Below are 25466 nucleotides of genomic sequence, written 5' to 3'. Positions count from 1 at the left end.
ATAAATTCGATTTACGCATGTACATTTTCATTGTTGTCATTTGGTGATAGTTGTAGTAGTAGTAGTGTGGTTTGATGATGGTATTCAAAATACAAATGCTTGATATTTTCGTGTAATAGAATGTTATGCTGCTAGAAAATCATCGTCATTCGCAATAACAGAAAGGATAAGACTTTGGACTCTGTCTGTGTGTTTTGTTGTTGATAGTGGTGGTCATATGAGATTAAATAATCCTAACATTTAGGTAATGTCGTCGTTGTCATCGTTAGTGATTCATATGACTTGAATAAATTTTTCATTTTGGACGATTCCAAAATTTTGCATCGATCTGTTTTTCGCTTAATCATTCCTTTTTCTCTTTCGAATGATTGATATCGATACTAATTGATTTGATTTGATTTTTCCTCGTTCATTTGTGATCACCAACATATACGCACACACACACATATCCCTTTGATTTTAATCAATCAATCAAAATTTGGGACACTTGATCGATCATTAACTCTATCTTTTTCTAATTTGATAAAAAGGTAAGCTATGTTTTGAAAATCTTCTCCTTTATTCCTAAACCATGCTCAAAACCAACATGGTTCCTTTTTGATATTTCTGGATTTTTTTTTATTTGATTGAATTCCTTGGTACACATTGGCAACTACTATCTCTATAGCCTATATATGGTTTGGTTGTTTTGTTCGATATGGCCTATTTTAATATTGCTCAAAAAATAATAATTATCTGAATCATCATCTTCTTCATTATTATTATTGTCAGGTGTGGTCGCCAATATTCTTGTTTGGCGTTGGCCATACATTTGATTGAAAAACAACAAAAAAAACTGCATCATGGCCATGCTAAAAAAAACCATAATTTGAATACATAATGAGCCAAATAGAATGTACCTCAAACCAAACCAAACTTGAATTCGAACATATCTTATCTCCACCAAAATACACCCAACACGACGCATTTGAGATAAACATAGTTCGAATGTTTGTTTCGATCAAACAATTCAATTAATCGATCGATTTTATTTTATTGATTTGATTAGACATTCGTTTTTTTATACTTACTTTTTATTATTGTTGTTGTTGCCCAAAATTAATGATTTTTTCTTTTTTTTTTTTTGTTTTTCTAGAGAAAATTTGATTTTCAGAAAAAAAATTTTTCCATTTAATTTTGTTTTATCAAAAGAAAAACTAAACGAAAAATGCAAACATACGCTACACCATCACAATCAAAATTATCGTGTTCGAACCACCACCACCACGCTCATCATCATCGTAGTGTATCCCTTTGTAATTATGATGAATTATTATGTCGTACACGTAAACGTAGTGAAATAAATTCAGATTTAATTCAACGTAAAATGATTCCAATAACTGGTGGTCAACCATTAGAATGTCCTCATTATAATAATGATAATCAAGATGATGATGAACATTGTTGTGAAGAATGTCCATTAAATAATGATGTTCCATGTGATAATAATAATGAGGTATTTAATACAAACATAACTACTAACCAGACTGCTGATGATAATGATGGTGATGGTCAACAGTCAACTAACCACAACAACAGCGGCAGTAGCAGCGGCGGCGGCGGCGAATCTACAATTATCAATATGCTAAATAGCGATCAATCACTACGTGTATTATTTTATCCATTGAAATTTTCCTGTTCTTCTTCTTTTCTAACTACATCGAATAATCCGAACCGTCAACCATCATCATCATCATCATCACAACAGGTTAAAGGACATAGACGTAGTTTATCATTACGACAACAATTCGAATATGGTTATGATTATATCCGCTCGGAATGGGAACAAGCACGTGAATTGGCTGGTAAAACAGTGGAACAAGCAACGAAAACTGTTAGTCAAGCAACGGGTGCCGTATGGAAAGTTTGCCATTTTAATATGTTACCAAATTGGATGCAAGATAATGAATATCTACATACCGGGCATCGTCCACCATTGCCTACATTTTGGGCCTGTATTAAATCAATATTTCGTTTGCATACGGAAACTGGAAACATTTGGACACATGGTATTGGTGCCCTGTTGTTCGTAGGACTTTTTATCTATGAATTTGTAACGATAAGCGCACATAAAACAGCTGTTGATCGATTGATGTTGACAATTTATTTTTGTGGCATTATCATGTGTTTGCTATTCTCATGTATGTTTCATACATTCAGCTGTTATGCATCACCTAAAGTTATAAAGATTTTCTCGAAACTAGATTATTGTGGCATATCAATCCAAATTATTGGATCAATGACACCAGCACTTTATTATGGATTCTATGAAGATCTGAATATGTTTAAACTATACATTTCATTTGGTGTGGTATTATGTATCTTATCGATAGCCGTTTCATTGTGGGATAAATTTGGTGAACCACAATATCGTGGTTTTCGTGCTATGGTTTTTCTATGTTTCGGTCTATCGAATGTTATTCCTGGTGTACATTGGTATCTCATATTGGATTCACGTCTATTAACTGCTTATTATCTATTCATATTACAAGGAGCATTATATGTAATTGGATCATTATTATATGCTAATCGTATACCAGAAAGATTATTCCCCGGAAAATGTGATTATATGTTTCAATCACATCAAATATTTCATGTTCTTGTTGTATTGGCCGCATTTGTACATCTGAATGGTATTAATCTAATGGCTGAATCACGGTTACATAATCATCATAATCTAATGCAAAACCATTCTGATGTCCTGGTATCAACAACATCGTCACTGTTTTAAAACAAGATAAATCGAAATTTAGTAATTTAGTAATATATTAATATATTGATTGATTGATAGCTAGGATTGTTATTAATGGAAATCTTATTACTCTTTTTCAAATTCAAATTATTAACTAATTAATCAATCATTTCCACAAATACAACAGCCAACTAATTATCAGGAATTTAAATTTTTTTTTTCAATTGAATAAATGCACAAACAATCAAAAATGAATAAAATTCTTTGATTTTAATGTAAATATAAAATTTGATTAAAAAGAAAATTCCAGAAATTAAATAAAATACAAAATTTTCCAATTCAATTGATGGTTTTGTTAATTTTTTGTTTGCAAGTGAAAAAAAAATGGATACCTATCATTCAAGTGAATTACATGATGCACGTACTAGTTTATCATTTCATCGTTCTAGTGATACAACGGTGGTACATCGATTAGATTCAATTGGCCACCACCATCATGATCATAGATCATCATCGGATTCATTTACAATAGAATTACAACAAACCATTTCCATAGCTGAACGTACAATGATTGAAACATATGAACGGAAATATCTCCAGGAACTTAATAATTTTGAACGTTTATCATCAATTTATAATAGCTATCTATTATTACATTATCTTGTTTGTCGGGATCAAAATTTATTACAACGTATGGGTAGAAAACGACAACAACGACGACAAGGAGAACGAGGACGAACAAAAACTAAATCTAAATCGAAACATAGAAAAAATCGTAATCGAAAACATAATCATCGACGTCGATGATATATTCATATCACTAGAATAGATTAATATCTTGGTTTGATAAAATAAACGTTCATTTGACTTTGATTGATTTGATTAATGCATCGTGTTTCATGGTCATATGAACGAAGTTATGCTTTGAATTTGAAATAAATAGCAAGCGAATCTAGGTTAGTTTGTTGATTGTGGTTTATTTGAAAATTAAAACGACAAAATCATCATCATCATCATCATCATGAGTAGCGAAAATCAGCAACAACGAAAATTACGAATATTGGTTACACCATTAAATGGTTTTGGCCATCTAAATGCATGTCATGGATTTTGTGAAGAACTTGTTGCTCGTGGTCATCATGTTATTTTTGCATTAGATCCAGATTTCAATGGTTATTTAACTGGCCATGGATTTGAAGAACGAATACTTGACATTAAGAAACGAAAAGATCCCGAAAATAATAATTTGGATTTTTGGCAAGGTTTCATGCAACGATATTCGAATCTATATAAACAAGATGCATGGAATATAGTGCAAAATTGTTTACCAATCACTTGCGAAGCAATGTTTGATGATGAATGTATGAGTCAAGATGCATATCGAAAAATAATCGACGAGGTAAAACCTGATTTAATCATCAATGATCGATATATTTGTTCACCAGCTATAGTTGGATCAAATATTCCATGGATATGGCTTATGTCGGCTGCACCACATTATTTGTTTATGGATGATCAACAAAATCGTCGCTGTCCACCATATTTCTCTGGATTACCATGTAACGATCAAAATGATGAATAGAAACGATTCGTTCAAATACAGAATGAATCAATGAAACCAATAATCGAACGTGTTAATGAATATGCTCGCAAAAAAGACTTGTTGCCGTTTCCAAATCGTTTACATCCATTTTCACCATATTTAAATCTGTATTCATGGCCACGTGAATTACGATTTAAAGATATGATGAACGATGATGAAACGATTGATGGATCAATTAAATTGATTGGTATCGATCACATGATACGTGGTACCCGGTTACCATTTAAGCAGCCAGAATTTATTTTGCCAGACAAATTGCAAAAAATGTCTGGTAAATTAATCTATTTTTCACTAGGAACATTGGGTTGTGTCATCAATGGTGTAATGCCACGATTAATTGATATTTTATCACGATCTAAACATCGATTTATTGTGTCGAAAGGACCAATTGAAATTAAATTAGCTGATAATATGTATGGTGAACCGTTTTACCACAATTGTCGATTTTACCATTGGTCGATATGGTTATTACACATGGTGGTAATAATACAGTTACGGAATCGCTTTATTTTGGTAAAAAAATGCTTGTCTTGCCATGTTTTGGCGATCAATTTGATAATGCACAACGTATCACCGAATTGGGTCTTGGCTGTCGTGCTGATCTTCATCAATCAACAGCTGATGAAATTTTGGAAAAAATTGAAAAAATTCTCAAAGATGACAAAATGAGTGAAAGAGTTGAAAAGATTTCCAAAAGATTACGGCAATCAAATGATCGAAAACGAGTGGTTGATTATATTGAACAAATGATGGTGAATTTGCCATAACAATAAATCATATCTTTAGTTTTGAATTAAATTGAAAACACGTGATCAAATAAACGACAATAGGTTTGAAAATCTGTGCTTTTTGCAATAATAAAAAAAATCAATGAAAATTATGAAAAATAACAAAAATGATTTCAACATTACCGTTTTAGAAAATTTGTTTGAACACCGGTGCCATGTGTTGTTGTTTCTTTTGGTGCATTATCATTAAACTGAATCAATGATGTTTCAATTTTTTTTTTTTTGAATCAATGTCAGATTTAATTCATTTTAGTTTGATCAAAACAACAACGACAACGATAATGGTCCATGTATAATCGAAAATCGTGTTTTTTAGCATTGCCGACGATCATTATGATGCCGATTATTATCGGCTATTTCCAATCATTCGAATCAATCGATAATGGTATCCAATTATATATGGTGGCAGGTCGATCGTCATCGATACGAGAATCAGTCATCATCAGAAGCAGCAACAGTAGAAGAAGACGTCGACCAAATATTGGCCAAATATTATCCAACAATCGTAATCACCGTTTATGGCCTAATGGTATTATACCATATCAGATATCCAAATCATTACAACGACATCGATCAACAATAATACATGCTATGCGAAAAATTGAACAAAGTACATGTATTAGTTTTCAACAACGTCAATTAGTACATCGAGATTACTTACATTTAACCAATGGCGATGGTTGTCATTCAATTGTCGGACGATTAGGTGGCCGACAAACTGTGTCATTGGGCAATGGTTGTCATGATTTAGGTAGCGTGATACATGAATTATGTCATGCAATCGGTCTGTATCATGAACATATGCGCTATGATCGTGATCATTATCTCCAAATTCATTGGTCAAATATTCAACCTGAAATGATGGAACAATTTGTGAAGATACCAATTAGTGAATATAATCCAGCAAATCATTTTGATTATAATTCCATCATGATTTATGGATCAAAAGCATTCAGTAAAAATGGCGGACCAACAATGATACCACGGAATCGTCGAATTAAATTACGTGAATCATATTTTAAACGATCCCTTTCTCAAGCTGATATAACGAATATAAATGCATTATATGAATGTTAAAATTTAAATTATCAATTTTTATTTCAAAATGATAGACACACCAATTGATTATAAAGAAAGTAAAAGATCAAATCAATGCTAATAATTTAGTTTGATGATGGAAATGAAAAGAAAAAGAGAAATTACTCATTTTTAAATGTCGATAATTAAATTTTTTTGAAAAAATGGTGGCCATCAATGTTGTTTGTTTTCCATGTTTAGAATTCTTCACCAGCAGTATCATCAGCTTCGGTGGAATCCAAACCAACCTCTTCGTAATCTTTTTCCAATGCGGCCAGATCTTCACGTGCTTCCGAGAATTCACCTTCTTCCATACCTTCACCAACATACCAATGAACGAATGCACGTTTAGCGTACATCAAATCAAATTTATGATCCAAACGAGCCCATGCTTCCGCAATAGCAGTTGTGTTGGATAACATGCAAACAGCACGTTGTACTTTAGCCAAATCACCACCCGGAACTACAGTAGGTGGTTGATAATTGATACCTACTTTAAAACCGGTGGGGCACCAATCGACAAATTGAATTGATCTTTTTGTTTTGATCGAGGCGATGGCTGCGTTAACATCTTTTGGTACAACATCACCACGATACAACAAGCAACATGCCATGTATTTACCATGACGTGGATCGCATTTGACCATTTGGTTGGCTGGTTCAAAACAAGTGTTGGTGATTTCCGATACGGTCAATTGTTCATGATAGGCTTTTTCAGCTGAAATCACTGGTGCATATGTAACCAATGGGAAATGAATACGTGGATAGGGTACCAAGTTGGTTTGAAATTCTGTCAAATCCACATTCAAAGCACCATCAAAACGAAGCGAAGCAGTAATCGATGATACAATCTGGCCAATAAGTCGGTTCAAATTGGTATAGGTTGGTCGTTCAATATCCAAATTTCGTCGACAGATGTCGTAGATGGCTTCATTATCAACCATGAAAGCACAATCCGAATGTTCGAGGGTAGTGTGAGTAGTAAGAATACTGTTGTACGGTTCGACGACAGCGGTCGAAACTTGTGGTGCTGGATAGACGGCAAATTCCAATTTTGATTTCTTGCCATAATCAACAGACAAACGTTCCATAAGCAATGAAGTGAAACCGGAACCGGTACCGCCACCAAAACTGTGAAAAATCAAAAATCCTTGTAATCCGGTACATTGATCAGACAATTTACGGATACGATCCAAAACCAAGTCGACAATTTCTTTGCCAATAGTATAATGACCACGAGCATAATTATTGGCTGCATCTTCTTTGCCGGTAATCAATTGTTCAGGGTGAAACAATTGTCGATAGGTGCCAGTTCGAACTTCATCAACAACGGTTGGTTCGAGATCAACGTAGACGGCACGTGGGACATGTTTGCCAGATCCAGTTTCCGAGAAAAATGTATTGAACGAATCATCACCAGTACCAATAGTTTTATCCGAAGGCATTTGGCCATCAGGCTGAATACCATGTTCCAAACAATACAATTCCCAGCAAGCATTACCAATTTGGACACCAGCTTGACCAACATGAACTGAGATACATTCACGCATTTTCGGTTACTATAGAAACAAAAAAAAACATTAGTCAAAATGATGAAATCAAACAAGGACAACGCCCAAGGAAAAAACGGTTGAACAAGACAAAAATTCCTGCACAAAAAAAACCAGATACATACCGGGTATTGATTAACACGTTTGAAGAAAAGAAAAAAAGTAATGAAGATGAGGTAAAATTGAATTCGAGAAATAATAAGAAATGATTTTAAAAATTGATTTTTTTTTTTGATGATCGAAAATTGCAAAGGGACAGCAATGAAGCCTTTACAATCAAACGAAATTAGAAAAAAAAGCAATAAAAGCAAACACAACGACAATCAGAACAAAAATGGTAGCTCAATCTGGAAATGAGTTTGAAATTTATACACAAGCCACACAACAATAACCGATCGAACAAAAAAAAGCAACGATCATTCTCAAAAAGTGGTAGTAGCAGTGGTGGTTGTAGCGATGACCGTTGAGTTTTTTTACCGCATTGATATTAATGCACGTTGGTGGTGGTGGTAGTAGTAGTGCACACACAAACACACACACACACACAAAAAACCCGCAACGTGGCGTTGAATGAGTGAGTGGTAAGTCATCAGCCAATCAAAAACGATTTTTTTTTACGTTTTTGTCGGTTATGAAAAAAAATGGTGATGGCCACGCCAAAAAAAAAAATTCGTTGATGATGAGCAGTAGCAGCAGCAGCATAAATGAGAAAAATAATGATGAGTCATCTGCAGTCGTTAACGGATTTCTTCGCTTTTTGGAAAGAGAAAAAAATGTCTGAATTTTTTTTTTTTTTTTGCATCTTGCCAAAAGTACAATCAAGCATCATCCATCGTTACATCAAAGTTCAATGAAATGAATGTTTTCCTTATTTTATTTGCCAAGAAAATGATGAGATTTTTTCATCATCACCGTCGTCCACTAGAGTTCATGAATTCCATTTATAGAAGTTTAATTTGATTTTGTTTTTTTTCGATGGCAAATCGCCCAGTTTTTTTTCTATATTTCTGTTTTGACCTGAAATGATGATGACTATGAGAAAAAAAAACTAACGATGAATATGATGAACTAAACTAAACTTGATGTAACAATTGTTCGGTATATATAGGATATACAGGGTGTTACCACCATCACTGCACTCTGGTGTGTTGTGTGATCAAAGGATTGTGAAATAATAATCCACTTGATGAATAGTAAATTGAGCATTATTTTATTTTTGGCATTCAAAGAAAAGAAAAGAGAAAATATAATTTAATATTAAACAAAACTTTGGCATTAATTAGTTAATTAGAGAAAGAAAACAAATAACAATTACATAATCATTTGATTTACAAAATCCATTTTTTACGTAGAAAAAAAAATCAACAGGCAAATAATACTATCATCACCACAACTATTGTATGTGTATGTTTTGGTTTGTCTTTTGTTTTTTTGGGACATAATACCAATATAAATATGGAGTTAAAGCGCACCGGAAATTAAACGAGGCCATTTCAAATTTGTTATCGTGAACGAGATCTAGCTTGTAATAAATGATGTTGACAATCATGATTGTTCGTTGTGGTCGTGGAATCTGGTTGATCAAAAATGCTTGAATCATTGAAAAATTGTGCAACACGATCATCAACATCTTGATCATTATTTTCATTCGATTGATTTCTTCGTTTTTTTGGCCGTCGTAATATGGAACATAAGTAAATGAATAATAAAAATGCAAACAGCAGACCAATAATAACCAATGATGTTGTGATAGGCCAAAAATACATCCAATATTTTATACCTTGTAAATGGACACTAATTCTCAACAAACTTGGCGGTATAATTTCAATCGGTTTTAATGTTTCAATTTCGATTCGTATATGATTTATAAGTGAAAAATCCAATCGTTCAATATCAGCATATTCATCTAATAATTTCACCTGTATCGAATAGATTTCAGTTAACCAACCAACAAGATATAGCGGGATATAGGCAATCATTTTCGCCGCGGATAATAACCAACTATTGTATGGCAGAATAGCTGGACGATAAATTTCAAATAATTCATTATCATCTTGATCAAATAATTGTAATCGGATCATAAACATTCCCAGGTTACGATTTGCCTGTGAATCAGGCATACGTAAATGTAATTCAAAATAATATACATGTCCACTATGGAAAAATTGACGATAACTTTTATTTGGAACATCATAATAAACATTTTGACATAGAGCCGTTGATGGTTCATATTTTTCATATTGTTTTTGTTGTGATGGTGGTAATGGCAATGGTCGATATGTTGAAGATGATGAGTATTGATGCTGTGGTTGATGATGATTTAAATTATTATATAACGTTGTAAACATTTGTGTACAAGCTACATCATGATGAAAAAAAATTGCTTCATCAATACCATAGCTAGGTATTAGCCAATTATAAAGACAAACATAAACCAATACAGAAATTGTTAGTAGGAACCATATGGATAGGTAAAACTTAACGATAAATAAAATTACGTTGCCCATTTGTATTCATTGGAAAAAAAATAGTGATGGTGGTTGTGGTAGTAGATGATCATTCGAGATGATACACATCCTATGATGGATGATGATGAGTTTGAATTGTTGTTGTTGATCAAATGCCAACATTGAATTTTGATCGATTTTTTTTTGTAAATTTGCCGCCGTCGTTTTTTCATTGACAGGAAATTTTTTCTACGATAAATTGAGCGATCAAAGACAAGATAAATCGAATCGCGAGGCTTTCGTGGCCAAAAATATTGAAATTGGTTAGTGGTGCCAATGATTTGTTTACAAAAATTCAGTCACTTCACAGCAAAGCCAAGCCAAAGTAGCAGGAGATAAGCAATAGAGACGATGACAATCGATTATAATATAAAAAAAAAACATCAACAAGTGTTCGAATCAATTTTAGTTCATACACACACAAACACTATTTACACTCGTATTGTCACACATTGATAAACATGTGATCTTTGCTGAAATAGTTGGCCACGAATTTATTCTTTTTTTCGATTCAATTTTTTTTCTTGGAATCAAATCATGGCATTCCTTCTTCAATGTTGTTTTCAATCATACACAAGAAATGGTATGTAATTCTCAAATGGTCCATCATCTATGATTATTATTTTTTTTAATTCCCAATCCAAACAGCATTATATCGATTATCACCGATATCTTCATCGATATTAAACATTGATTCGAATAATTTATTCACAAGCCAAGTAAGTGGTTTTTTTCGTCCAAGATTCAGGATTCTTTATTTAATGACTCATTAATTTTTCCATAGAAACGTTATGCTGCCCGAAAAGGTAAACGTATAGCGGCGACACGTGAAAAACAAAAATTAGCTCGTTTACGTCGTATGGAACAGAAAGTTGAGCCACCGAAAGAATGGAAACCACAAAAATTATCGGTAGATAAATCATTGAAAGCAGTGAGTAAAAAATTCAACGATGCAGATCGAAAAAGATTATCGGAAATAGTTGATAATGTTATCGTCATGGATCAATATAAAGAACGTAAATATCCATTCACTGAAGTAATGGCTATGATTCGTGAAACTCATCAACCAGAATTATACGGTGAACCAGATGCTTTGGTTGAAGCACGTATCGATTTAGATCTACGAACAAAGAAGAAAACAAAATTTGTTAATCGTTTTACCGGTATTGTTTCATATCCAAATCTATTTCAGTTCGCTATTAAACGTAAAGTGATTGCTTTATGCAAAACTGATGAAGATGAAGAACAAGCCCGAAAAGCTGGAGCAGAATTAGCCGGATCAAGTGATATCATTAGAATGCTTAAAGTTGGTGACATAACATTGGATAATTTCGATGATCTAGTATGCCATGGTGATATGCTTATTGAATTGAACACTATCCGTGGAATGGTTGGAAATTATTTTCCCACCAAACAACGTGGTAATATTGGTTTCGATATGGAACGTTTAGTTCGTTATTTTATTAATGGCATTGAATATAAAATGATCAAAGATGATATTGAACCAGATTATGGTTTCGTACGAATACCATTCGGTCGTTTAAATCAAAATGACGCGGAACTTGAAGAAAATTTTCAATGTTTATTAAAAGCAATCGATTCAAATCGACCTGGTCAAGGTGTAACATTTGATTTTATAACAAGAATATTGATATCATCAGAACCATCACCTGAAAAATTTCCAATTACATTTTGGAATCATATTGATGACTATGAAGATCCTACAGCCGAAGACAATGATGATGATGATGAAGAAATGAAAAAGCAAAAAGCCACAAACAAGTGACCGATTAATGATCGAAATTGAAATTTGTATATAAATGTGATTTAATGATTAAAATATAAAAGTGGAATAATGTTTTTTAAACAAGAAAAAATAAATTAGATAAATCGAGATGGATAGATTTTGATGATTGGCCAATACTAAATAAAAAGGTGTGGGTGGATGGTTGCTATTTATCGCGCTTTTATCAAACTCGGGTCTCGGTTTCAATGACACAAGGTGATGGTTGTTGTTGCTGTTGTGTCATTGTTTTATTGCCACTATTGCTTCTACTGTTCAATGCGGCCAATTGTTGTTCATTGCTTAATTGTAAGATTAATTCACAAATTTTCTTATAATTCCATGCATCACCATTCAAACGTTTACGATGAATAACACATAGGCCATTGAATCGACAAATTTCCAATTCAAATTTCAATGATGAATGTATACGATCAGTAAAGAAACATTTTAAGGTAAAGCTAGTAAATTATGGGTAAAATCGGGGGTTAGGACAAGAATGAAATGAAAAAAAAAATTAAAAAGTGGGCCATTAATTGGGTTAACTTTTATCAATCAAAATAAGAAGCAAACAAAGCGAACATCATCATCAAATTCGTTGGTTGTTGTTTTAATTTAAAAATAAATATCTAGAATCACAGATGATACACGAACAAAGAAGAAAGAAAAAAGTCAAATTCAACAGTTGGTTTGTCGTTTATCGGTTACGATTTTTAACCAAAAATGTAAGCCTTTTCCATTTACTTGTCATTATCGATTGATGAGGTCGACGAGATGACGATAACCTTGGTCGTCTTTGTTGTCGTATGATGAATGTTCGCTTTCGTTTGATAAATGTTTGATTTCTATTCATAGTTCTAATAGTAGAAGATTCTGGTACATACTTTTTTTGTTTACATTCAACACCTTTTGAACGTAACGTGAGTGTTAAATGATCCAAACATTCTTGTGGTTCCTTATATGATGTCATTGTTATATTATTGGATGGCGTGGATGCGTCCAATTTTCTTGGTGATGAATGATGAGATTTAGCCGTCGGTGTTGCCGATGCCATTAAACGTCGAAGCAATGATTTTTTCGTTGAAGATGATGTAGATGATTTAGTTGGTGTTACCATAGTTGTTTTTCGTGGTGATTGTTTAATTGATTGGATCGTTTGTTTATTGTCGTTAATCGACGAATTTGGAGATAGAACCTGATTACGCATATCACGTAATGGACTTTTAACAGTTGTTACACCGTTGTTGTTGTTAGTCAATGGACTTTTGATTGATTGATTTTTAATTGTCGAACAATTTTCATCATTCATCACCGGTTTCTTTAGTTTTGGTGATTTTATCTTTCGAGCTTGTTGTGGTGTTAATCGTGTAGCTGCTACTCTTATTGATGCTGGTGAATATTTTGTAGCATTGGCGCTATTAACCAACATTTGTTTACGTTCAGCTAATAATGGAATATTCGGTGTTTTCGGTGTTGTTGAATGCTGTTGTATACCATTTAATAATACGGGTTTTTTTGGTGTCGACAAATTTTCTCTTGCAATTTTTTTAGCAACTGGTTCCATTGTTCCAGCACCACCACTTGATGATGGTGTTTGTTGTTCTTGATTATGATTGATATCACAATCAAGTTGTAATTTACGTTTTATGGCTGCAATACGAGCAGGTGGCGGTTGATGATGAACAATGGTGGATAATTCTTGTTGTTGTTGAGCCAATGGTTTCATTCGAGATTGTAACAATTCTTGTACGGCCTAATAAAACGCAAATTTAGATTTTTAATTTAAAATTCAAATTCTCATGTCTCACCTTTATGGATTGTGGATCATGTTTGAGTAATAAATAAGTCGCAGTTACATAACCAAATAATTTTAAACGTCCACGTAATTCAACCTCGGACATTTGTGGAAATAATTGTTCGAGATAAGAGAATATTTTCTGGTCGATTGATTGAGGTGAAAGTGGACAACGTTGTGAAATTGGTGGCGGTACGGATGGTGATAGAGCTGTGAATCCTTTACGTATCCAACGATGATCTAAGGCTTTTGCAACTGTTATACGTTCAGCTGGATTTGTACGTAACATTGCCGAGATTAAATCACGTACATCAGCTGAAAGCCATTGGGGCATCATAAAACGTCCGATTTGAATTTTCTTATACAAATTATTCATATTTTCATCATCGAATGGCAGTTGGCCTACAATCAAAGAATAAAGGAGAACACCAGCACTCCAAACATCGACAGCCGGTCCCGAATAAGTGAGTCCACGAAGTAATTCCGGTGCGGCATAAGCAGGACTTCCACAACAAGTTTGTAAAAATGCCAATGCTGCTTTGTTTTTCTATAGCACGAAAATTAAAACAAGAAAAAACATTTAAAAAAACGCGAATGACATTTCGCCACTTACCGAAGAATTGGCTGCCAAACCAAAATCAATCAATTTAATTCGATGATTATGATCAAATAGAATATTTTCCGGCTTCAGATCACGATGTGCAAAACCACGATTATGAATATAAAGTAAAACTTTGAATAAATCTTTCATAATGATACGAACTTCTGTTTCAGTCAAACGCCGTTTAGAAATTAAATAATCAAATAATTCACCACCACTACAATACTCAAGAACCAAATAAATATCGGTATCAGTTTCAATGATTTGCAGCATTTTCGCTATATTATCATGTTGTAAAACTTTCAAGGCTTCAACTTCGATACGAACACGTTGTAAATCTTGGCCCAATTTTTGTTTGTTCATCATTTTAATCGCTACTTTTTGATTGGTACGAAGATGTGTAGCTAGACGAACTTTACCAAAACCACCTTCACCTAATGGTTTTTTATGTAGATAATAACCAGCTTCCAGACAAATATCTTCCATGGTCATTTTGAATTCCATCGTGGCATCCGTCGGGTTGAATAATCGTTTATCATTGACATTTGTTTGATGAGGCTCATTATTAGCCATTTTTCAATTGTTTTGAATCAATCAATCAATTGTAACAAAATCGAATCAAGTAACAAAAAAAATTAAACGGACTGTTTTCAAGTAATCAAACAAATAAAAATTTTGGGTCACACACAGAGTTGAAACAGATTTTTTTTTTTTTTGAAAATTGTCCAATCAAATTTCAATATACTTTTCGCATGCGTTGTCTGTTCGAATCCAAAAAAAACAACGGCCAAAAAATTCGTCCATTACTATCGCGATAGTTCGAGTTATCAGCATCTCGATGCTTTCATCATCTTTGTGTGTGATTTTTTTCTCTGTCGTAGTGGCTTTCTTGAGTTATTTGATTGTGTGTGTGGTGTGTCTGTGTGTTTGTGTAATTTAGTCTGTGGTAATCTTTTTTTTCTATTTTCTGCGTTTTCTATAATGACGATGATGATGATTGGTGAAGAAAGCAGCAAGACCATCTGATGTCATCAATGTCAATTGTATTTTTTTTTTGTTTGACGATTCTATCAATTATTGTTTGTCATCTCATTATATTCCGGAATCAATTCGATTGTCTTTGTCTTTGATTCGGTTTTTTCTCGTAGAAATTGAATTGAATCTTTTTCTATGTTTTCGATATATAATTTGATTGATTGTTAATCTCTTAGTAGCGATAAAATCCATTATCAGACTCCAAAAAACATAACATTGCTTTTTGGTGGTCGTTGTCTTTTTATGGTGCACATATTCTTCATCAACAACTGCAGCCTAAAAAAAGAGAACTTGTAATCATTCGATTTCGTACATTGTTAGCATCTACATATTCTGTGATATCGGAATCCTTATCTCTAGATTTTTTCTCCTTTTATTAATAAATCAATATTTACCTTATTTATTGATTTCTTTTTGAGATCATAATTCATTATCCATCAAAATAAAAATGACAGCAACACGTCGTCTTCAAAAGGTAAAAGTTTTTTTTCTTCAAAATGATGATTTGATTTTTATATAATTTTTTTTTCATTAGGAATTACAAGAATTAAAAGAATGTAAAGGTCCCGGTATGCGTTGTTTTCGTGATATTATGGTCGATGATCACAATATACTTTGTTGGTCAGGTTTGGTTGTTCCTGTAAGTTCAATGAATGATTGTTGTTGATTCAGTGTAGATAATCTATTATTTTGCTCATATAGGATAATGTACCATATAATCGTGGAGCATTTCGAATTGAAATAAACTTTCCGGCTGAATATCCATTTAAGCCACCGAAAATAACGTTTAAAACAAAAATCTATCATCCAAATATTGATGAAAAAGGACAAATCTGTCTGCCGATTATACAACCAGAAAATTGGAAACCAGCAACACGTACTGAGCAAGGTAACTTGATGAACAAAAACATTCGAATTCTTTTTTTGACAATTTTTTTTTTGTTCAATTCTAGTGATACAAGCATTGATTGCACTAGTGAATGATCCTGAACCTGAACATCCATTACGTACAGATTTGGCTGAAGAATATATTAGAGATAGAAAAAAATTCTTTAAAAATGCTGAAGATTATACAAAAAAATTTGCTGAAAAAAGGCCCAGCGATTGAAAGAAATGAATGGATTAACATCATCGATTTCCCTTTTACGATGAGCATGAATCGGACACACATACACACATGATTACTTTTCTCCTTCCTACCTTATTCGATTCTTGATTTTTTCTTTACCTTTTTGTCAATGGTGATGGTCATCATCATCATTATTATTTACACTGGTTTTGTCAATATCAATCTTATCATTATTGAATGAATGTGTTATATATCTTGATAATTATCAATAATAAGACATGCACACGAACATAAATATCCAAAAACAATTGATTATAAATTGAAAATATTTTTCTTTTTGAAAATTAAAAAAAAAATTTCTATTTTTCTCAAATACCAATAAAACAAAAAATAAAATTATCCAAATTTCGGAAAAAAAAACATTTCAATTTTACGAAAGATGGTAGCACCGGAGATTGGTTTTTGTGTTGCTCATCATGAATGTATTCATGTTTCATAAGTGATGGGTGGATTTTCGTCGTATTTTTTTTGTTTTCATCAACATCATCATCATCATCATCATTATATTAACCGAAACGCAAAAGAAAGCATCTTAATTAACTGAATCAAATATCCGTATTTGTGAAACGAAAAAAAATGAATAATAAAATGGTGAAAATTTCCGTATACTTGGAAGATCTTGAAACAATTAAAGAATATCGTCGTGATACAAGACTTGAACTTGATGTCATAGCCGATTCTATCGATTTATTAATTCGTGAACAAAATATTCGTAGATTATTGGATGAATATTATAATCTACGCACGTATTGTAGTAATCTTGATGATTGGGATCGTCGATTAGATCGAACTGTAGATGATAGAATACAATCACGATCCTACACACGAATGATTAGACAATCATTGGATAGAATTGTTGACTATTTTCAACAATCTAGTGATGGTGGTATTAATAATTGTCATCTTTATTCGAAAATGTCATCATTATTATCACCATCATCACAATCGATGATCAGTATCGTACAATACCAACAACAACAATCATCATCATATGGAAATGGTAATCCTGTTGAATCAACGATTACGAACATTAATCATTGTTTAAATAATGATTGTGATGATGGTGAAGAAATGGAAAAATTGGAAGAAAAAATGCAAAAATCATCAATTCAATCGCCGCCATCACAAATCGTCATCCCAAGTAAAAAAGTGGATGAAAAACAACGTGAAATACCAAAAAATATGGATTGGTCGAAACCCCCACCAAAAAAATATGATTATGGTATGATTTAAAATTGTCAATGTTTTGAATGTGATATTAATATTTTTCTTTCAGCATCATCAACAGAAAACAAAGAAAGTTCCTGCGACAGCAATTCACAGCATTCTTCTGATTTGGAGACGGCGAAATTATTTGAATATTTGGAAAGTCATTATTCGGAATTTGATAAAAAAACAAATCCGCTTGGCAACAGCAAAAATAATTTGTCAAAACAAACAAAATCAAATAAATCATTGGATGCTGCTGCTGCTGCTGCCGTTATTGTTGGTGATGTTCGACAATCAAAACAACAACAACGATCGTCATCATCAGCTGCTGTGGCAAATTCTGAACAAAATCAAAATCGAAATCAAACATCGAAAGCGGATTCATCATCGATCTCATCACCACCATCGTCATCATCGATGAATAATGAATCACTGGTGAATAAAAAAGATCATAAATGTCTATTTTGTGGTCGTGTAGGTCATAATGATTATCAATGTAATCAATACTATTCAATGGAACAACGTCAAAAACGTGCTGATGAATTAAATCTCTGTAAACGTTGTTTTGATCGTTTAAAACCGGGCACTAAGACACATGAATCATCTGAACAATGTAAAAGACAAATAGAATGTTGTAATCAAAGCTGTCATCAAAAACGATATACACATCATTCAAATTTATGTTTTGAATTTTTAAAAGTTTCTGAAATTCATCATTCCAAACAGAATAATGATAAAAGTAAACAGAATCAACAAAAAAATCAACGTGGACGTAATATTAATGTTGATCGAACATTTGTAAGAAGAATGGATTAATGGATTATAATGAAATGCATTGAATTTTGGGAATGTTTTTTTTTTTTTTTTTTTTTTTTTTTTTGGTAGAGAATCTTATAATTTGAATGAAAAAAAAATAAAAGTTTTTTGTTTTTTGTTTTATGAATCAAACTTTATCGTCGAGGGAATGATTTCGTTTGTTTTTGTAAATGGGTAAATAACTGATAACATTAGTTTTTTTTTTGGCTATAAATTATTGATCAATTACATGGTTATTGATATGAAAATGTTGGAATAGAAATTATTCACACAACAATCTGTAAGCGAATAGATTAAATTTTTTTTTGTTTGATAATGGACGATAATGGAATGGAATGGCAATAATAATAGTAATAACAATGCTGATGATTCATAAAAGTGGAAATAGATTTAGGGATAGATTGATTACCGTTGTTTTTTTTTGGTTGTTTGGATGCTTGATCATTCTCATTCGCACAAAACACTCACGTTTTGTCTCATTAATAATCATCATGATGATCATAATACAATGTTGTTATATATATAAATGAAAATTCATAAAGAAAAATTGTTCATTCATTCATTATGAGTATAGCGAACGATTTTTGCGATAAAAATATTTTCAATTTTTTTTCCCGGATTGTATCGGCTCATCGCTCATTTATACGACACATTTATTGACAAAATGGCAGCCAAGAATGCTTTTCCATATTTTTCATCGATGCCGGTAAATGATGATTCTGTTGTTCACTTCCTTCATTTAACCGATAAAAATGATGTGTATGTGTTTTTTTTTTTTTTTTTTGGTTTCAAATATATACTAATTAATATGGAAAACGAATAGATGATGATTATGATCGATGATGGATGGAAAGAATCGAATAAATGGAAATGAAAACTTGAATTTGAGAGAAAAAAAATGTCGATTTTGGACTCGATTTTATTTAGTTGTTGTGGGTGGATGACGAAAAAATTTTCCAATATCCAAAAAAGAAAAAGCCGAGAATCCAATAATTTGATTCCAAAACGACCGTTTCAATTACACGAACAGCAGCAACAACAACAAAATCTTTCAAAGTATTAATAGTTTTGAATCTTCAAGTCTCTTTGTTTCTCTAGAATTTGGACATAAAATTCAATTTAGGATTTCGTTTTCATTTTGTTTACTCCGTATTTATTACAGTATATACTCACACACACTATACTGGTGAATATAATAAGTGATGAAATCAATTCGAGAAAACAAAAGAAGAAGAGAAAGAAAAGGTTTTTCTTTTCTTTTTTTTCATAATGAAATTGGAAAAAGAGAGAAAGAAAGAAATTAGATTCCGATGAAGTTTGAAATGGAAATGAAAAGTTTCCATCGGCCGGGTAATATTGTTGTTGTTGTTGTTGATAATGGATTGCAAAGAATGAATGAAAACTAAAACCAAATACAGAGCCGAAAGTCCGAATAATAACCGATTTTCAAAATTTCTGGGTAGATCTTGGCGATCATCGTACACAAGGTGGTGCATGAATCCATGGGGAAATCAAGAATCCAAGAAATATCGACTTTGGAGAGTGTCGAATTTGCCAATTGTATTGGCCACCGTTGGTTGTTAGTGAATTATTTTTTGTTTTGGTCGTTTTTGCCCATTTTTAATATGATGTTAATTTTTTTTCCACCGCCCATCCGCTACAAAGCAGAAAACGGAAATAAACATGACAAATATAATTTATCGATTTATTTTAAACAAAAAAAAACCGGAACCAAAACAAATAATTTACGAACACGATCAAAATGATGACGATTAAATTATTTATTTTTTCTGAATTTCAATTTTGAATCAAAAATAAATAAATGAATTGAACCGGAAACTACACACATTAGACCAAATGATTTTCGGGAAAAAAATTGAGCCAGGTGGTTGTTTGTGTTTTTTTAAAAGAGAAAAAAAGGAGAAAATTAATAAACTCGACAATCATCATCATCATCATCATCATCATAGTCATCATGAATCAGAAAAAGTGGCGTGTGGGGTGGAAAAAGCCACTCGAAGAGAAATTAAAAAAAAAGTTTTGGTTTTTGGGTTTTCATTTCTTCGGATTCAACAACAACAGAAAAATGAACAATTTCTTAAAATTAAGTTTTTTTTCATTTCTCGAAACTTGCCAGTTTCTTTTCACTTTTGGATGCATGTGCTTGTCGAAGCACAAACAAGTAAACACACGAAATGAATTTGAAATCTTTCTCACTGTCGCTTCAATTTCATTCAATGGTAGGATGGTAGAAATTTGCATTTACTACCAAATTGAAAGAAATGAAATTTGTAATCCTCCTTCTTATACTGCAGCCAGCAGTTTTTTTTTGTTTGTTTTTTTTTGGTTATTGTTAATCAAATGTTGTGATTTCTTTTTTTCTGCTTTCAAATGAAAAATAAACAAACTTTTCGTCTCTTTCTCTCGACAAGAATTTCAACAACTGAAATTGTAGTTGATTTTTTAAAATTTAATTCTTTTTTTTTGTTGAAGCAAAACTTTCTGAACTCATCATTATTATCATCAAAGTGTATGTGTGTCAAGTGAATCGAAAAAAATGATGATTAAATGAAAATGAAAAAAAAATTTCATTTTCAATGAAATGAATCATTGACAAAAAGTCAAATCAAAGAAAAAAAACGAAAAAGAAAATGTTCATCAAACAAACAAACATTAATACCTTTTTTTCACTTCTTCTTGGTCATCAATCGCGATTGATAAAAAATCATTCGATTCAATCACAAAAATTCGATTGATTATTCATTTATTCTGTTTGTTTTTTTTTTTTGACATTTTCTGCTCAATCATTTACATTACAGATTCTCATAATGATAATGATGATGATGGTATTTGCTTCTTTTCTCTTTTCTCGAATTCTTGATGTTCTCGTCTCTCTGATTGATTGATCACCAGTAGATATGAAAAAGAATTCCAAATAAGAAGATGATTAAAAAAAATGTGCGAGAATCATTATCATTTTTATAAGGAATTTTTTTTTCCTTTTTTCGATCCAAATCTTGCAATCCTATGTGAATGATGACGATAACAACAACAACAACAACAAAAACTCATCATCATTAAAGTAAACAAAATCATAGAGACCATAAAAAAATGAATGAAAACTTTTCTATTTTGACACATATTTATTTCTTATCTTTGGGAAAAATATCACCACATATTGATGTGTAGACCAACAAAAACAGTAAAGTAAAAAAAAATAATTAAATTCTTGGGATTTAGATTATTATTTTGTGATTGACAAATATGAAAAAAAATCAATGATAAAAATGATGATGATTTGAGTTTATTCATTATTCGGCTCAACAAAAAAACTTTTTTTTTTCTTCGCAAGCAAAGCAATCATCATCATCATCATCAAAATTGAATGTGTGAAGAATTTGATTATGTCAGCATCAGACAACAAATTGGCTTTCTTTTTTTTTCTTCGGGCGGAAATCCGATAATGATGAGTTTTCAATAAAAAGCATCCCGGCCGTCGGTGCCCCATCTCTCTAGCTTTCACTAATTTCGAAAATGAATAAATTCGATCCAAATCAAAGAAAAATTCTTAAAAAGAAATCTAAATCTTTGAATTGACAAATTTTACGCCTGGATTTTCAAAAATACCATTCTATATCGATCACACAATGTATGATAGATTTGAAATCAAATTTTTTCAAACCAAAGTTTTCATTCAATTCAATTTTAATTTCAATTCAAAATCTCATCATTATTTATCACTGAATCGAAGCAAAAAAAAAATCTAGAAAGAAAACTTTCTAGCAATTAATCTTTTCCATTTTGGAAAAACGAAGTAGAAAAAACTTGTTGTTGTTGGCAGCGGCATGATGATGGCTTGGAATGGATATCGATTTTGTGTTTGTGTGTGTGCGAAAAAGAAAAACCTTTTTTCAAAAGAAACGGATACAAATAATAATAATAATGAGAATAACGACGATAATGAGATGGTGAAATCCCTTGAATAATAACAACAACAACAACAGAAACGAATCAATCCCATATTCTCAGATTCTCAATGAATGAATGTTAACCATTTTCACATCTATAGAATAATTCTATGAATTTCGCAAAAGTTTTTTTTTCTTGCTCACTTCCACCATTCTCATTCTCATCGAGAATCGATAAAAATGCTGATGATGATGTTGATGTTATTATTATTACAATAATCAATTATTCTATGAGATTTACAATTGTGCAATACACACGATTCTGTGTTTGTGTGTGTGTGTGTGTGTGTGGTTATTCTTCTCTGGTTTCACAACAACAACAACAAAGGATATATAAAAGGGATTAACCATCAGGAAAATGAAAAAAAAGCCTTGCATCATTTTCCCATTTGGATTTGATTCATTCCTTTAGTTGTTGCAATTTGAGAAAGTTTTTTTTCACGAGAAAAAATTGTAACCCGAAACCGGGAACAATATAATGATCTTGATGATTCATTAATTCATTCATTTCATTGCGATCAGAATATCTGAAATCCAATCGAATCAAAATGGATTTCGATTCAATTCAATTCCAAAATAAAAAAAATGATCGATTTGTTTGGGTTTTTTCCGGTCGATCGTCACTATAAATGAATGAATGAATCTATGAATACCAAGCAGAAAAACGAAAATTTTTTTTTGGCTGATAAAAAAATAATAATAATATGGATTTCATTCTAGGCACGCGGATCAAATCAATCAAATCAAATCAAATCAATCATTATCATCATCATACACATCAGGAATGTTAATTTCAAAAAAAATAACCAGATAGTTGTCACGATCGTTTGGCAGATGGCGATACATGCTCTTCTGTGTAATTGTACATTCATGTTTTTTTTTATCTGGTCTATAAATTGAACACATTTTTTCATTCAAAACCGGAATAACCAAGAATTTATATTTTTGAAATGAAACGTGTTCAACATCACACATCATGTGTGGATATTTCAAAAATCAGATTTATTGAATAAACTCTATGTACTGGTTATCTGATCTTTTTCCCATTATACAACTATTAATCGCTAATCAAAACTAGAGAAAAAACTATTCTAGAAACACAAAGATGCTTTCTAGTTGTTTTTTTTGTTATAGATGTCAATTTCAAAAAATAAAAAATAAAAAAATAAAATAAAACGATGGATTGACATCATCAGGCTTTTAGCACGCACATAATTTTTATTCTCTCTGGTCATCTATTTCTCTTTTTTTTCTCGATTATAAATTACTCCTTTTTTTCAATGGACAATGGCTAACACATCTCATTGGAAATCATGTGTCCACCTACACACCACCCACACATTATTTTCAATGACAAATGTGTGTTATGTAAAGAAGAATAAGAATGAAAATCACACATTCTTGCTATGTGTATGTAATGTCAATGAATTTAGATTTACAAAATGAAAAAATAAAAACAGAAAAGGAAACAAGAAAATGATTACATAGTGACAATGACAATGATGATCTACATGTATTTATTGGTTGTTCCCGAAACATTCAAACACACACACAATTGATTTGTGAATTTAGAGAGCCAGAAAGAGAGTGAGATTGAAAAGAAAAAAATTGGAATTGATTCGAAATTCATTCAATACCAACAACAACAGAACCGAATGAATAGTTTGCATGTGTTAATAATAATCAGCAACAGCAGCGGCAGCAGCAAAAGAACAATGTATTAAACATTGAAAATGAATTGACTTTTCTATATGTACCGAAATCTTTGATTTAAAAGTCCATTGTGTGTGTGTGTGTTTTTCATTCAATTTATCGCTTGATCCAGAGAGAAAATGAAATACACTATTTATCCATTGCACACACACTCACGCAAGATAATCAATTTGATCAAGGTTTTTTTCGCTTTTCGTTAATACAATGTATTCAAAAGAAAAAAATCCTGGTCCTTGTTCATCATCATGCTAAATAGAATAGAAAAAAAAAGAAATCTCAACACAATCGAATCGAATGGATAAAGAGGAAAACGAGAAAACGGGCTATTATTATTATCATTTTTTTGTGTTTGTTTGGCGCCTAAATCATATGTGAATGATTTAGGCGGCTATTTCATCATTGCAACAACAATGATTGTGAAAGAGAAAAAAATAATTCTGGGATTCATGCCTGATCGACGACCATATTGGCGTACCATACACCATGGGAATGGATGATTGATTTTAATCAGATTCACTAGACGCACACACACACAAACACGGTATGGAATCTCAACAACAACAACAACAACTCGAACCTATAGAGATAGGATATCTATTGAAACAATTAAAAAAAACCGGGACCCGAACAACAGAAAAAAAATAGTTTGAAAGATGGTCGTCCAAAAATCTTTCTATGCTGCTTTGGCTGCTGCTGCTTTTGTTGTGAAATTTTTTTTTTGTCTCATTTATTATAATTAGATTAATTATATATTATTCACCAAGCAACAAAAAAAACGATAAAAAAAGCAATTGATTTAATTGATTTTCCAAGTTGTTGTTGTTGTTGTAAACGAAAACCATCAATGTCAATGGATGATTCATTTGGAAAATTGATAATAAAATAAAAACAAAGCAAAGTAACAATGATGCACAAACGAAAAACGACAATCAGCAACATTTGTATCATATTTATTTTTATTGATAATTTGTGCTTTGTTTTTGCTGCTACAACCATGATAGAGATATTGATTGATTTTATTTTCGTTCTGATGTGAATCGTTCTAGATATCGATAGTGATGATCTATATTTATGATTTTGTTTTTAGTTTTTTTTGTTTACTGGAAAAATAAATCAGGTTAATCAATTGAAAAACTACGTTATGATATCAGAAATTTTTTA

The 25466-nt window shown here is 31.8% G+C and overlaps 9 protein-coding genes across 12 annotated transcripts; 6 read left to right on the top strand and 3 right to left on the bottom strand.

Annotated features, from left to right (window-relative positions):
• The first annotated feature begins 168 nt into the window (after positions 1-168).
• Positions 169-5240, top strand: LOC124497154 (adiponectin receptor protein). Of its 4 annotated transcripts, XM_075732549.1 has the most exons (4): positions 175-530; positions 1136-1495; positions 1748-2180; positions 2244-3074. In XM_075732549.1, exons 2-4 carry the CDS (start codon positions 1208-1210, stop codon positions 2768-2770), a joined length of 1248 nt encoding a protein of 415 aa, XP_075588664.1. In that variant the 5' UTR covers positions 175-530; positions 1136-1207; the 3' UTR covers positions 2771-3074. The 4 variants fall into 4 exon arrangements, with proteins under 4 accessions (XP_046916729.1, XP_046916728.1, XP_075588664.1 ...); XM_047060773.2 differs by adding an exon at positions 3106-5240 and having other exon boundaries at positions 169-530; positions 1136-2757; XM_047060772.2 differs by having other exon boundaries at positions 169-530; positions 1136-2180.
• On the top strand, positions 4344-5240 carry LOC124497156 (putative UDP-glucosyltransferase YdhE). The gene is given in 2 exon segments (XM_047060775.2): positions 4344-4755; positions 4758-5240. Coding segments are annotated over 2 exon segments (756 nt in total). The 3' UTR covers positions 5102-5240.
• An 11-nt stretch (positions 5241-5251) lies between these two features.
• On the top strand, positions 5252-6681 carry LOC124497161 (astacin-like metalloprotease toxin 5). The gene has a single exon (XM_047060779.2). It carries the CDS (start codon positions 5411-5413, stop codon positions 6197-6199), a length of 789 nt encoding a protein of 262 aa, XP_046916735.2. The 5' UTR covers positions 5252-5410; the 3' UTR covers positions 6200-6681.
• LOC124497155 (tubulin alpha chain) lies at positions 6196-8097 on the bottom strand. Its single transcript, XM_047060774.2, has 2 exons — positions 7875-8097; positions 6196-7758 (listed from the first exon to the last, which is right to left on the bottom strand). The coding sequence occupies exon 2, from the start codon at positions 7747-7749 to the stop codon at positions 6397-6399; it is 1353 nt and encodes a 450-aa protein (XP_046916730.1). The 5' UTR covers positions 7750-7758; positions 7875-8097; the 3' UTR covers positions 6196-6396.
• An 848-nt stretch (positions 8098-8945) lies between these two features.
• On the bottom strand, positions 8946-10595 carry Seipin (lipid droplet biogenesis associated protein seipin). The gene has a single exon (XM_047060777.2). The coding sequence runs from the start codon at positions 10254-10256 to the stop codon at positions 9252-9254; it is 1005 nt and encodes a 334-aa protein (XP_046916733.1). The 5' UTR covers positions 10257-10595; the 3' UTR covers positions 8946-9251.
• An 84-nt stretch (positions 10596-10679) lies between these two features.
• mRpL1 (mitochondrial ribosomal protein L1) lies at positions 10680-12149 on the top strand. Its single transcript, XM_047060776.2, has 3 exons — positions 10680-10839; positions 10905-10975; positions 11041-12149. Exons 1-3 carry the CDS (start codon positions 10794-10796, stop codon positions 12040-12042), a joined length of 1119 nt encoding a protein of 372 aa, XP_046916732.2. The 5' UTR covers positions 10680-10793; the 3' UTR covers positions 12043-12149.
• Positions 12063-15177, bottom strand: LOC124497153 (maternal embryonic leucine zipper kinase). The gene is made up of 4 exons (XM_047060770.2): positions 14448-15177; positions 13848-14381; positions 12924-13792; positions 12063-12500 (listed from the first exon to the last, which is right to left on the bottom strand). The coding sequence occupies exons 1-4, from the start codon at positions 15006-15008 to the stop codon at positions 12227-12229; spliced, it is 2238 nt and encodes a 745-aa protein (XP_046916726.1). The 5' UTR covers positions 15009-15177; the 3' UTR covers positions 12063-12226.
• A 195-nt stretch (positions 15178-15372) lies between these two features.
• Ubc10 (ubiquitin conjugating enzyme 10) lies at positions 15373-16959 on the top strand. The gene is made up of 4 exons (XM_047060780.2): positions 15373-15945; positions 16006-16110; positions 16173-16359; positions 16424-16959. The coding sequence occupies exons 1-4, from the start codon at positions 15919-15921 to the stop codon at positions 16576-16578; spliced, it is 474 nt and encodes a 157-aa protein (XP_046916736.1). The 5' UTR covers positions 15373-15918; the 3' UTR covers positions 16579-16959.
• Positions 16960-17034: 75 nt separating this feature from the next.
• LOC124496900 (uncharacterized) lies at positions 17035-18739 on the top strand. Its single transcript, XM_075732797.1, has 2 exons — positions 17035-17821; positions 17876-18739. The coding sequence occupies exons 1-2, from the start codon at positions 17176-17178 to the stop codon at positions 18622-18624; spliced, it is 1395 nt and encodes a 464-aa protein (XP_075588912.1). The 5' UTR covers positions 17035-17175; the 3' UTR covers positions 18625-18739.
• Positions 18740-25466: the final 6727 nt, after the last annotated feature.

The sequence above is a fragment of the Dermatophagoides farinae genome, chromosome 7, assembly GCF_024713945.1.
Source record: "Dermatophagoides farinae isolate YC_2012a chromosome 7, ASM2471394v1, whole genome shotgun sequence".
Taxonomy (NCBI): domain Eukaryota; kingdom Metazoa; phylum Arthropoda; class Arachnida; order Sarcoptiformes; family Pyroglyphidae; genus Dermatophagoides; species Dermatophagoides farinae.
The sequence above is the reverse complement of the archived record's forward strand: the minus strand, read 5'-3'. Positions and strand labels throughout refer to the sequence as shown.